At 52.3% G+C, this 10,918-nt stretch overlaps 1 protein-coding gene across 1 annotated transcript in view; it reads right to left on the minus strand.

Moving 5' to 3' along the window:
* HTT (huntingtin) overlaps nucleotides 1–10,918 on the minus strand; it is a 105,532-nt gene that overhangs the window by 64,985 nt on the left and 29,629 nt on the right. Inside the window, exons 17-24 of the mRNA XM_015561565.1 lie at nucleotides 10,819–10,879; nucleotides 10,159–10,513; nucleotides 9,974–10,071; nucleotides 7,837–7,976; nucleotides 6,617–6,680; nucleotides 6,387–6,487; nucleotides 4,220–4,366; nucleotides 2,840–2,960 (exon numbers count right to left, since the gene is read on the minus strand). Coding sequence (XP_015417051.1) covers nucleotides 2,840–2,960; nucleotides 4,220–4,366; nucleotides 6,387–6,487; nucleotides 6,617–6,680; nucleotides 7,837–7,976; nucleotides 9,974–10,071; nucleotides 10,159–10,513; nucleotides 10,819–10,879 — 1,087 coding nt within the window. The remainder of the gene's footprint in view (nucleotides 1–2,839; nucleotides 2,961–4,219; nucleotides 4,367–6,386; nucleotides 6,488–6,616; nucleotides 6,681–7,836; nucleotides 7,977–9,973; nucleotides 10,072–10,158; nucleotides 10,514–10,818; nucleotides 10,880–10,918) is intronic.

Raw genomic sequence — 10,918 nt, forward strand, 5'->3', positions numbered from 1 at the left:
CCTGCACAGCCCCAGCCCTCCTGACATACGGCGGCCATGTAACATTTATGATATCCTGAACAAATCAAAGGAAAATGAGACTGGAGAGCCCACACGATCTCATGTCTGAAAGGCACGTTCAGGCTGATCAGGACTCATCAGGAGTTCCCACGGCAAGGAAGTGCTGCGTCTGTCTCTTCAGGGAAAGGACCAGGTCTGACCTGCTCACCACCAAAGGGACACTACCTCTGAATAATACTTTTTCCTGATGATAGAAGTTACCCTTTTTTGTTTTAAAATTTGTGATACCTGAAAAATTTAAAGAAAAATCACCCATCCTAAATAAATTTTGGCAATTTTCTGCCTGTCATTTTCCCAAGTATGAGAAACATATATCCTATATAATAAAAGGGTAACATGCAAATAGACTGAAAAGCAGAACAATTGAACAACCAATCAAAGTGTAATATGCTAATGACATGCTAAGGCTGCTCAACCGCTCGCTATGATGCACTGACCACCAGGGGGCAAACAGTCGACTGGTCGACTAGTCGCTATCATGTGCACTGATCACTAGAGGGCAGATGCTCCGACCAGTAGGCTAGGTGGCTGCTGGGGTCCAGCCAATCAGGACTGAGTAAGATGAGCCAGACATGCCCTGGCACCCTCCCACAGTCCCTCCCCAGCCCGATCGTGTACCAGTGGGGTCCCTCAGCCTGGCCGGTGCCCTCTCGCAATCCGGGACCCCTCGGGGGATGACAGAGACCCAGTTTCAGCCCGATCCCACAGACTACTGCCCTTGGGAGGGCGCCAGACGCAGGGCTCATGGCTGGTGAGTGCTGCTGTGGCAGCGTGAGCCTCTCCTGACTGGGACTGGTTGGGCGCGAGCCCGCGGCAGGCACAGTGGGGCTGGGATGAAAGGGGGCAGCAGGTAGGAGCTGCAGGCGGCGTTGGACTGCGGGGTTCAGCCCGATCCCTGCAGGCCACCCAGAGGGACCCCACCCATGCACGAATTCGCGCACCAGGCCTCTAGTCTATATGATAAACGCCTAAGTGACTGTCACAGCGGAACGACCAGAACGAACGGTCGCTATGATGCGCACTGACCACCAGGGGCTGATGCTCAACGCTAGAGCTTCCCCTGGTGGTCAGTGCACTCCCACAGGGGGAGCGCCGCTCAGCCAGAAGACAGGCTCATCTCCCTGAGGTGAGGGGGAAGGTTGGGGACTGTGCAGGCAGGGGGAGATGAGTGATTTTTCTTTTAAGTTTTTCAGGTGAGCGCAGCGGTGGTGGTGGTGAGAGCCTCTCCTGCCTGCACAGCAGTGCTAAGGAGCAGCAAGCCAAGCAAGAGAGGTAAGGAACAGTGAGCAACCAGGTGGTAAGGAGCGAGGGGTCCTGGACTGTGAGAGGGATTCCGGACTGCGGGAGGGCGCAGGCCGGGCTGAAAGACATCCCCCCCCCACAGTACACAAATTTCGTGCACCAGGCCTCTAGTATATATATGTTAATATTTCTCAAAACTTGGATCTGGCTACACACAAGCATGCAGTTTTGAATTGTGCCTTTTGTCACTCAATATTACAATTGAGGTTATATCTCTGTAAACTTTTGAAACTTCTCCAAGCATCATATTAATAGGTGCATAATAAATGCACTACCATCTACACTGTATTTAGTCATAATCAGAATTCAATCATTCTTGGATTCTGGGATATTATGGTTCATTTCCAATTCCAGCATCATAAATCCTGATAAAAATAATTACATTATACAAAATCCTTGTTGGTATATCTGGTTTTTACCCCTTAATATATACTACAAAGTCTCTGAGTCAGTTATACGAGAGACAGTTTAAACTTCTGAGAAAACCATTCAAATTATGAGAGTTTTTATTTTGGCTTTTATGTCTTCCTGTGTTGGCTGAATTTCTTACAATGAGCATTTGCTACTTTTAATAATCAGAATGAAGTTGTGTATATTCCTATTGAAATAAACCAAGATTTTGTCCAAAGAATCATAACTTCTTAGGAAGCCCCACATATGAGTCTAGCACCATCTCACCATTAAGAGCTAACCTGCCCTGGCCGGTTTGGCTCAGTGGACAGAGCATTGGCCTGCAGTCTGAAGGGTCCCGGGTTCAATTCTGATCAAGGACACATGCCCAGGTCGTGGGCTCGATCCCCAGGAGGGGGCATGTACGAGGCAGCCAACCCATGATTCTCTCTCATCATTGATGTTTCTCTCTCTCTCTCTCCCCCTCTCCCTTCCTCTCTGAAATCAATAAAAATATATTTAAAAAACAAAAAAGAACTGACCTATGGTCCTGGTCGGTGGCTCGGTAGTTAGAGCGTCAGCTCTCACACCAAAGGGTCTTGGGTTTGATTCCCAGCCAAGAGCACGGACTTGGGTTGTAGGTGTGACCCTCGACCCAGTTGTGGCGCAGAGGCAACCAATCCATGTGTCGCTCTCTCTCTCTCTCTCTCTTCCCCCTTCCCTCCATTCCATTCTCTCTAAAAATCATTGGAAAATATATCCTTGGATAAGAATTAACAACAGCCAAAACCGGTTTGGCTCAGTGGATGGAGCGTCGGCCTGTGGAGTAAAAGGTCCCAGGTTCGATTCCGGTCAAGGGCATGTACCTGGGTTGCGGGCACATTTCCAGTGGGAGGTGTGCAGGAGGCAGCTGATCGATGTTTCTCTCTCATCAATGTTTCTAACTCTCTTTCTCTCTCCTTTCCTCTCTGTAAAAAGTCAATAAAATATATTTTTAAAAAAAGAAAAAGAATTAACAACAAAAAAGAACTGACCTTACAGAGGAGTAAAAACGAATCTTGTTAAGCCCGGCCACCGAAGGACTCACCGTGAGCGCGCGCGTCGTGGCGGTGACCAGCTGGTGGGTCACGGCCGCAGTGACTCTGGACAGGTTGTTTTCCATGGTGACATCTGTGATGCTTGGCAGTAAGTTATAGCCTCTGTATATTCTGGTAAGAAAAGGGTGGAGACTTAAATGTATTCTTAGAGCTCACGGCATTTACAAAACTCAAATGGCATTTAGAAGTTTAAGATTAAAGGCTACAAGAAGTTAAAGCAGTCTTGGCTTTTAAGTTAAAGAAACTCTGGAAATAAGGTGGTCATCCTATTTAATAAAAGCCTGTGTCTGGTCGTCCAGTTAGCCATTCAACCAATCAAAGCGTAACATGCTGATGAGATGCTAAGGCTGCTCAACTGCTCGCTATGATGTGCACTGACCACCAGGGGGCAGAGAGTTGACCGGTCAACCAGTCGCTATGATGTGCACTGACCATCAGGGGGCAGACGCTCCAACCAGTAGGTTAACTTGCTGCTGGGGTCTGGCCAATCAGGATGGCACGAGACAGGCCGGACATGCCTGGAGCCCTTCCATGGTCCCTCCCCGGCTGACCAACCTTTTGTGTCCTTCCCCAATCGGTCCCTCGGCTTGGCCTGCTCCCTCTCGCAATCTGGGACGCCTAGAGGGATGTCAGAGAGCTGGTTTTGGCCCGATCCAGCAGGCCAGGCCGAGGGACCCCACTGGTGCACAAATTCGTGCACTGGGCCTCTAGTTATTCTATAAAAAATGGCTGAGCCCTGGCAGGTGCGGCTCAGTTGTTTGAAGCTTCGCCCCATACACCAAAAGGTGGCGGGTTCAACTCCCAGTCAGGACACACACCCAGATTGCAGGTTCCACCCCTGGTCGGGGACGCATACGGGAGGCAACTGATCGATGTGTGTCTCTCTCACATCAATGTTTCTCTCTCATCTCTTTTCTCTTTGTCTTTTTCTCTCTCTCTTTCTCTCCCCTCTCTCTCCCTCCCTTCCACTCTCTTTAAAAATCAATGGAAAAAATATCCTCAGGTGAGGATTACCAAAAAAATAAATAAAAATAAGTAAATAAATAGCCCACTCATATAAAAATTAATGGGCATAGGCAAGACAAACAAAGTGAAACATTCCACGGACACGTTTTAGATAAGACAGCATCAGGGTCCTACAGAGGAATACACTTAGTACGCGGCTCGTACTGAACTAAAGTTTACGGTGTCACTTCTGTGTGACTCGGCAGAGCTTAAGGAGGCGGGAGCTAAATCCTGAAAAAGAACAAATACTATCAAAGGAAGATGATTTGCTGAAACACCTGCACCTAAACATTTTGGGGTTTTTGTCCTAGAAAATCCAGTTTAGATGAGGAAAGGGCGCTTTCCCAACGGGCTTGGTCGCGTACCTGGTTATGGTGCTGACGGAGAAGTGGGAGGCGGGCTGCGCCTCGTGCATGAGAAGCTTCAGGTACACACTGCTCTGGTCTCTGGCCATGGCCACGACGGGGTCCGCCTGCCCTTGGTCGCACTTATAGAACAGCTTGGGGACTAGCCTAACCGGAAAGCAAGGTGTTCACTGGAGGAAGCATGGACACCCGCCCGCAGCTCCCCACCCGTCAGGTGGCAGGCCTCCATCACCGTCCGCCCGCGAAGCCCACTGCACTTTCCAGGCGTGTGTCCTTTAGCATGTTGGGGGTCTCCAATCACAGGCCACCCCTCGCCAAGCTACGCTGAGCCCAAAGGCAGAATCCGGGGGACTCTCCCAGCGGAGCAGGGGTCTCCTTCCCGCACCCACGTGCGGAGCGTTTTGTGGGTTTGTGTGAGTGCGTGGACTCCCACACTGGCAGGAGGGGTGCGGAACTTTCAGAAACAATCACTATTTTACTTGCAAAACCCTGTATCTTTCCTCTATGGAGACTTGGTCATTAAGCACAATTCTTCAAGGTATAAAATTGCAATCGTTTTCAGAAAATGATAAAGATCCAAAATCTTTGACCAGGCAAGTCATACAAACCCCGTGAAGCCAGTGAAAAGCTACACCACACAGGGCATCACGAAATGCAAATGCCAGCTCTGCAAGCGGAAAGATGTCACCAAATTTAACTGGTTTTCTTTGAGTGGTTTGATTACAAGAATTTTTATTTACTTTTTTATATTTTCCTTAGATTTTGTTGAGTAAACGTGTTATTTTTAAAAAGAAATACCAATTTCTTCCTAAACAACTGACACGTTTAACTTGTCTGGAATATGTTTGGTGAGAACTAGGCACAACCACAGTCCGCATGGGAGTTTGACGGGCCTGTTGCAGAGAGCACCCACCCGCAGAAGCCCACCGCCAGGGCCCACCCAGGAGAATGAAAACTAAGTCCACACAAAGCCTCGCGGGCAGATGCTCACGGCAACATGACTCATCGTCACCAAAAAGGGGAAATAACAATGACCACCCCCTGGTGAGCGAGTGAACAGAACACTAGGTCCCTGTGCGGCTGCCCCTCAAACCCAAGGGAGAGGCGCCAGGGCAGCAGCCCGCCTGTCGCTCGGCCCGTTGATGGAAACAGCCCAAGAGGCCCCCTCCGGAGGCAGGACGCAGGCTCCTGGCTGCCCGGCTGCGGTGGGAATGGGGAGCTTGCAAATGGGCACGAGGGATCCCTGCAGGCCACGGAAATGTCCCAAACTGGACGGTGGTGATGGCTACACAGTCCGGAAATGAACTGAAGATCTTTCCGTTGGACGTTTAAGATGCGTGTACTGCAAGGCATGTCAATTACACCTCAAAACGCTATTAGAAAAAATTTAAGGACATCCCAAAGCTTGGCCTTAGTAACTCAACTTCCAAAAATTATGCAGTTTGTGTGGCAATGCTGACTGGAAGGAACACCGCTCATTATTTAAATGGAAGACAGCTCCACCCTGGCTGGTGTTGCTCCGACACCAAAAGGTCACACACCCAGGTCGTGGGTGTGATTACCGGCTGGGATTCAGGCGGAGGCAACTGATTGATATTTCTTTCTCTCCCTCTCCCTCTCCCTCTCTCCTTTCCTCTCTCTAAACAAAACAAAACAAAAAAATCAATTGAAAAGAGAAAGATAACTTTAATATCCAACTAAATAATACTTATATAAAGGCTTATCCCAATCTCATAGTGAAACCTGGCCCCAGTTAAAACTTCTCTTCTAGAAGAATATCTGATAACAGGAAATTGCTAATGTTTAAGTGGAAATTACTAGATTACAAAGCTCTATATATTTTGTTCCAATTACAGAGCAAAATGTTAACAGCGATCATCTTTAAGTGGCAGAACTGACGGTGATTTTCACTTCCTTCCTAGTGCCATTCCCTATGTGCAAAGACTCGGGAGTGCAACTTGGCCTCGGGGGTCAGTGTCCTGCGGTGCCGATGGCGCTTTGGGCTCGTGGCAGTGAGTAACTTCTTCCCTGATAACTGAGGCGCAGCTGGAAGTGACTGCGAAAGATGCAGGGATACTGCCTCTGGCCCAGAATGTTCCCCGGTCCCCTCACAACATCGGTGCTTTCGCCAGAAAAGTAACCGAAGAGAAAAGGCGCTGGCAAATACCTCACTAGCGACGCGGCGGCCACGTGTCGCACTCTGGGGTCTTCATCCCCCAGCAGGTGGAGGACCACGCTGTGGAGCACCCGCTCTTGCAGCTTCAAAAGCTTTGAGAGAGAAAAGAGACCGGCTGAGTCCCGAGGTTTCGGTCAGCGGCTGGGGAAGGCGGTGAGGAAGAGCTCGCGGTCAGCAGCCCGGGCACCATGCACCCGCACTCCCCGCGGGACCGTGCTTACCCCTGTGTAATGGTGCGCCCCTCTGTGCAGGTGTTCTGCTTTTGCTTCCAAAAAGCTCACCAACCTGACGAAGGAAATGTTTCACGGTGAGCACCCATCCCTCCACAAGCACCTCTGGCGGCGGCGGGACGCAGAGGCGGGGAGCCGGAAGCACCCACTAAATGGTGTCACAACCTCTCCTAATTCCAGACTCCGCCCATCAGATGTGCTGAGAAAATGCTTCTCTTCAAAAGCAACACGAGCGTGCATTATTTTAAGATTCCAGGGCCTGCAGAGTTAGCTCAAATGTGGGGACTGTGGGCAGGGGCTGCACCTCCCGCCCACTGGCCGCGGCCAGCAGGTGCTCACGCCCAGGCTCTGGCCCCTCTGAGGGGTACAGGAGAGACAACCCCTAATTCTCAGAGATGTTCTGAGGATGCAGCAAACGCCCACAGAGGGCGGCCAGCACGCGCCTGGCACAGACCAGCCTCTAGGCCAGCGGTTCTCAACCTGTGGGTTGCGACCCCTTTGGCGGTCAAATGACCCTTTCACAGGGGTCGCCTAAGACCATCCTGCATATCAGATATTTACATGACGATTCATCACAGTAGCAACATGACAGTGATGAAGTAGCAATGAAAATAATCTTATGGTTGGATCCCAACATGAGGAGCTGTATTTAAAGAGCCAGAAGGTTGAGAACCACTGCTCCAGACGGTGCTTAAAAAGTCCCTGGTAAGAAAAGAAACATTCTCTCTGGCAGAAAACCCACACTCCTCCGGGACGCGAGAAAGTGCAGCCCATCTGATCAAGTTCACGCTCCACACCAAGCAGCCATACGACCCAAGTCTGGGGCAGTGGTGAGCACGCTCTACGGACCAGACTGACCCAGCTCTGGCGGGAAGTGACCCTTCCCCTCCATCAGAGACCCCGGCACTGCACTCGGCTACGCGGAGGGTCTGAGCGGAGGGTCTGAGCGGGGCCGAGCGCAGACGGAGCAGAGCGCTGTCAGCTCTAAGCCCTCAGTTTCTGCCGCACAGGTGACCGGCCTTGCTCACTGCAGGGCTGACCTGGTGACTCCAAACCCAGGAGTTACCTGATGATCCTCACCACCCACTTCCCTGGTGACTGGACACCAGGTTAGCTAGAGACGCTCACTATCTGGGGCTGGTAACCACCACCACCTGCACCAAAGGCCCCGCCTTTGGAGGCCCGCGCCCTGCGAGGCCTGCTGCGCGCACCTGAAGTCCATCTCTGCGAGTGTCTCCAGCAGCTCCGTCCTCACCAGCCAGTAGGAGCTGCTCCTCAGGCTCAGCACGTCGGTGATCAGCTGCAGCCCCAGGTCGCTGTAGCTGCTGCTACAGAGGCTCATGACACAGTGCTGGAGAGCAAGGCCGCGTGACAGTGTCAGAAGCGCCACACACTGGCACACACTGGTCCCTGTGCACATCACGTGCACAGACCAGTACACACACATCACGTGCACACACTGGTCCCCGTGCACATCACGTGCACAGACCAGTACACACACATCACGTGCACACACTGATGTGCACACACTGGTCCCCGTGCACATCACGTGCACAGACCAGTACACACACATCACGTGCACGCACTGGTCCCCGTGCACATCTCACGCACACACCAGTCAACACGCACATCACGCACACATACTGGTCCATGTGCACATCACGCACACGCCCTGGTCCACATGCACATCACGTGCACACACTGGTCCCTGTGCACAGCACGTGCACAGACCAGTACACACACAGCCCGTGCACACACTGGTCCCCGCGCACATCACACGCACACACCAGTCAACACGCACATCACGCACACATACTGGTCCATGTGCACATCACGCACACGCCCTGGTCCACATGCACATCACGTGCACACACTGGTCCCTGTGCACATCACGTGCACACACTGGTCCCCGTGCACATCACACGCACACACCAGTCAACACGCACATCACGCACACACACTGGTCCATGTGCACATCACACACACACTGGTCCACGTGCACATCACTCACCCATACTGGTCTACGTGCGCATCACGTGCACACACTGGTCCACGTGCACATCACCCGCACACATACTAGTCAATGTGCATATCATGCACACACACACTGGTCCACGTGCACATCACTCACCCACACTGGCCCATGTGCACATCACTCACCCACACTGGTCCATGTGCACATCACGCACACACCCTGGTCCACATGCACATCACGTGCACACACTGGTCCACGTGCACATCACCCGCACACACACTAGTCAATGTGCACATCATGCACACACACTGGTCCATGTGCACATCACACACACACTGGTCCACGTGCACATCACTCACCCACACTGGCCCATGTGCACATCACTCGCACACACTGGTCCATGTGCACATCACACACACACTGGTCCACGTGCACATCACTCACCCATACTGGCCCATGTGCACATCACGAGTACACACTCGTTCATGTGCACATCACGTGCACACACTGGTCCCCGTGCACATCACTCACCCACGCTGGTCCATGTGCAACTCACTTGCACACAATGGTCCACGTGCACCTCACACACACACTGGTCCATGTGCACCTCAGTTGCACACACTCATCCACGTGCAACTCACTCGCACACAATGGTCCACGTGCACCTCGCACACACACACTGCTCCACGTGCTCAGAGACATTTGCGATACATGCTTTACTTCAGCAAACTTGCGTTTCGAAGCGTGTCCCTGTCACATAACTTAGTTTTCCTTTTCCTCCCATTTCTGCCTCGGTCACGGCCTCTCCCATGCTGTGAACACGCATCAGCAGCACAAGGAATGGCACCGTCACCCGCCACTTCCCACACATCTGAGGCCCAGGGCCAGCCTGCCCCTGATGCTACCCGATGTCCCTGCGCACCTCACAGTGCGGCTGGTGAAGGGCGGGGGGGACTATGACCAGGGCGAAAAGGCTGCACAGCTGCCAGGCCAAGGACGGGGCCGCCACTTGTCACGGACAGAGGTGACTAACGCCTCCAGCCTCACTCTAACTGTGTGTCCGACGGCCTCAACGAGTTGTCATTTTTAACTCAACAGCTTTGCCACTTATGTGAGCGAGATCTTTTTCTAAACACGCTCTTAGGAAAAAGGTATATTTCAAACCAGCTAACCCCATGAGAATATTCTGAGAACCAGAGCTTTTAAAACAGTCCATTAAACCGTAAGTTTATCGGCAACGGTTTATCCCTAAAGCAAAGCGATGGATACACAGACGTTTATTCTTGTTGGCAACAGTGCATGCTGGGACACGTGCCATCTTAACTGTACTAGTGGTAAGGTTCCCAACGCGCACAGGGGTCCACAGCGCTCACCCGCACGGCTGTACACGCCAACTTGCAAGTAACGGATGACTCATCCTTCAGCGTTTTCCGCAGCAAAGGAACGCAGTCCACCAGAGAAAACGTGTTTCCTGAACAGAGCAAGCCACAAATGCCTGCGTGTGAACTTGAACTTGGCAATGACACCCAGAGGGCAACCCTCAGAAACTGGCCGCTACCTGTGCGAGCTCGAACGGAGCCCAGCCAGTCCCCCACCTGGAAGCGGGACCTGCTGAGGATGGAGCAGACGAGAGTCCCGCAGAGGATGGCCGTGGCTCCGCGCACCTGCGGGTCTCCGTGATCGATGTAGCTGAGGACGTCCGAGACGTACTGCTCCTCTGCGGGGACAAACCCCAGCCACGTGAAAGTCCACTTCAACTTCCCAGGAAAGACAACAAGGGGCGGGCGACCCACCCAGACAAGGCCTGACGAGGGTAACATGCGGGCAGCGTGTTTAGGTGTGAAAATTCTACATTCAAGGTAGCAGTCAACACAACCGGTTAGAACTCCGGTTGTCAGCCAATAAGCAAAATTCTAATTTCCTTCACGAAAGGTGAGAAAAACTCAAACGAGTCCACAGTTACCTCACGTGAATTCAAAGGCACAGGTCTGTCCCCGCGCCAGAGAGCGAGCCAGGGAAGCGAGAGGAGCGCGTCAGAGAGCACTCTTCCCACCATCACTCCGCAACGAGCGCGTCCCGGAGCGCGGACCCGGGCAGCGGGGCCTCGGCCGCTCTCAGCCCGCATGTCTGAGTGTGCTATAAATTCTGATTACAGGCTGACCTGGGCTTTCGGTAAAAATCTACACCATCAACTAGATCGTACGTGCCCAGACCCTACTGTGCTGCTGTGTGCATTCCCACTGAGCGCCGCGAGGAAGGCTCTGAGCCTGCGGTGTGTGCTGAGTGGACAGCCCCTCACGGACGGAAGCCCGCGAACG

This window comes from Myotis davidii, unplaced genomic scaffold, assembly GCF_000327345.1.
Source record: "Myotis davidii unplaced genomic scaffold, ASM32734v1 scaffold937, whole genome shotgun sequence".
NCBI lineage: Eukaryota > Metazoa > Chordata > Mammalia > Chiroptera > Vespertilionidae > Myotis > Myotis davidii.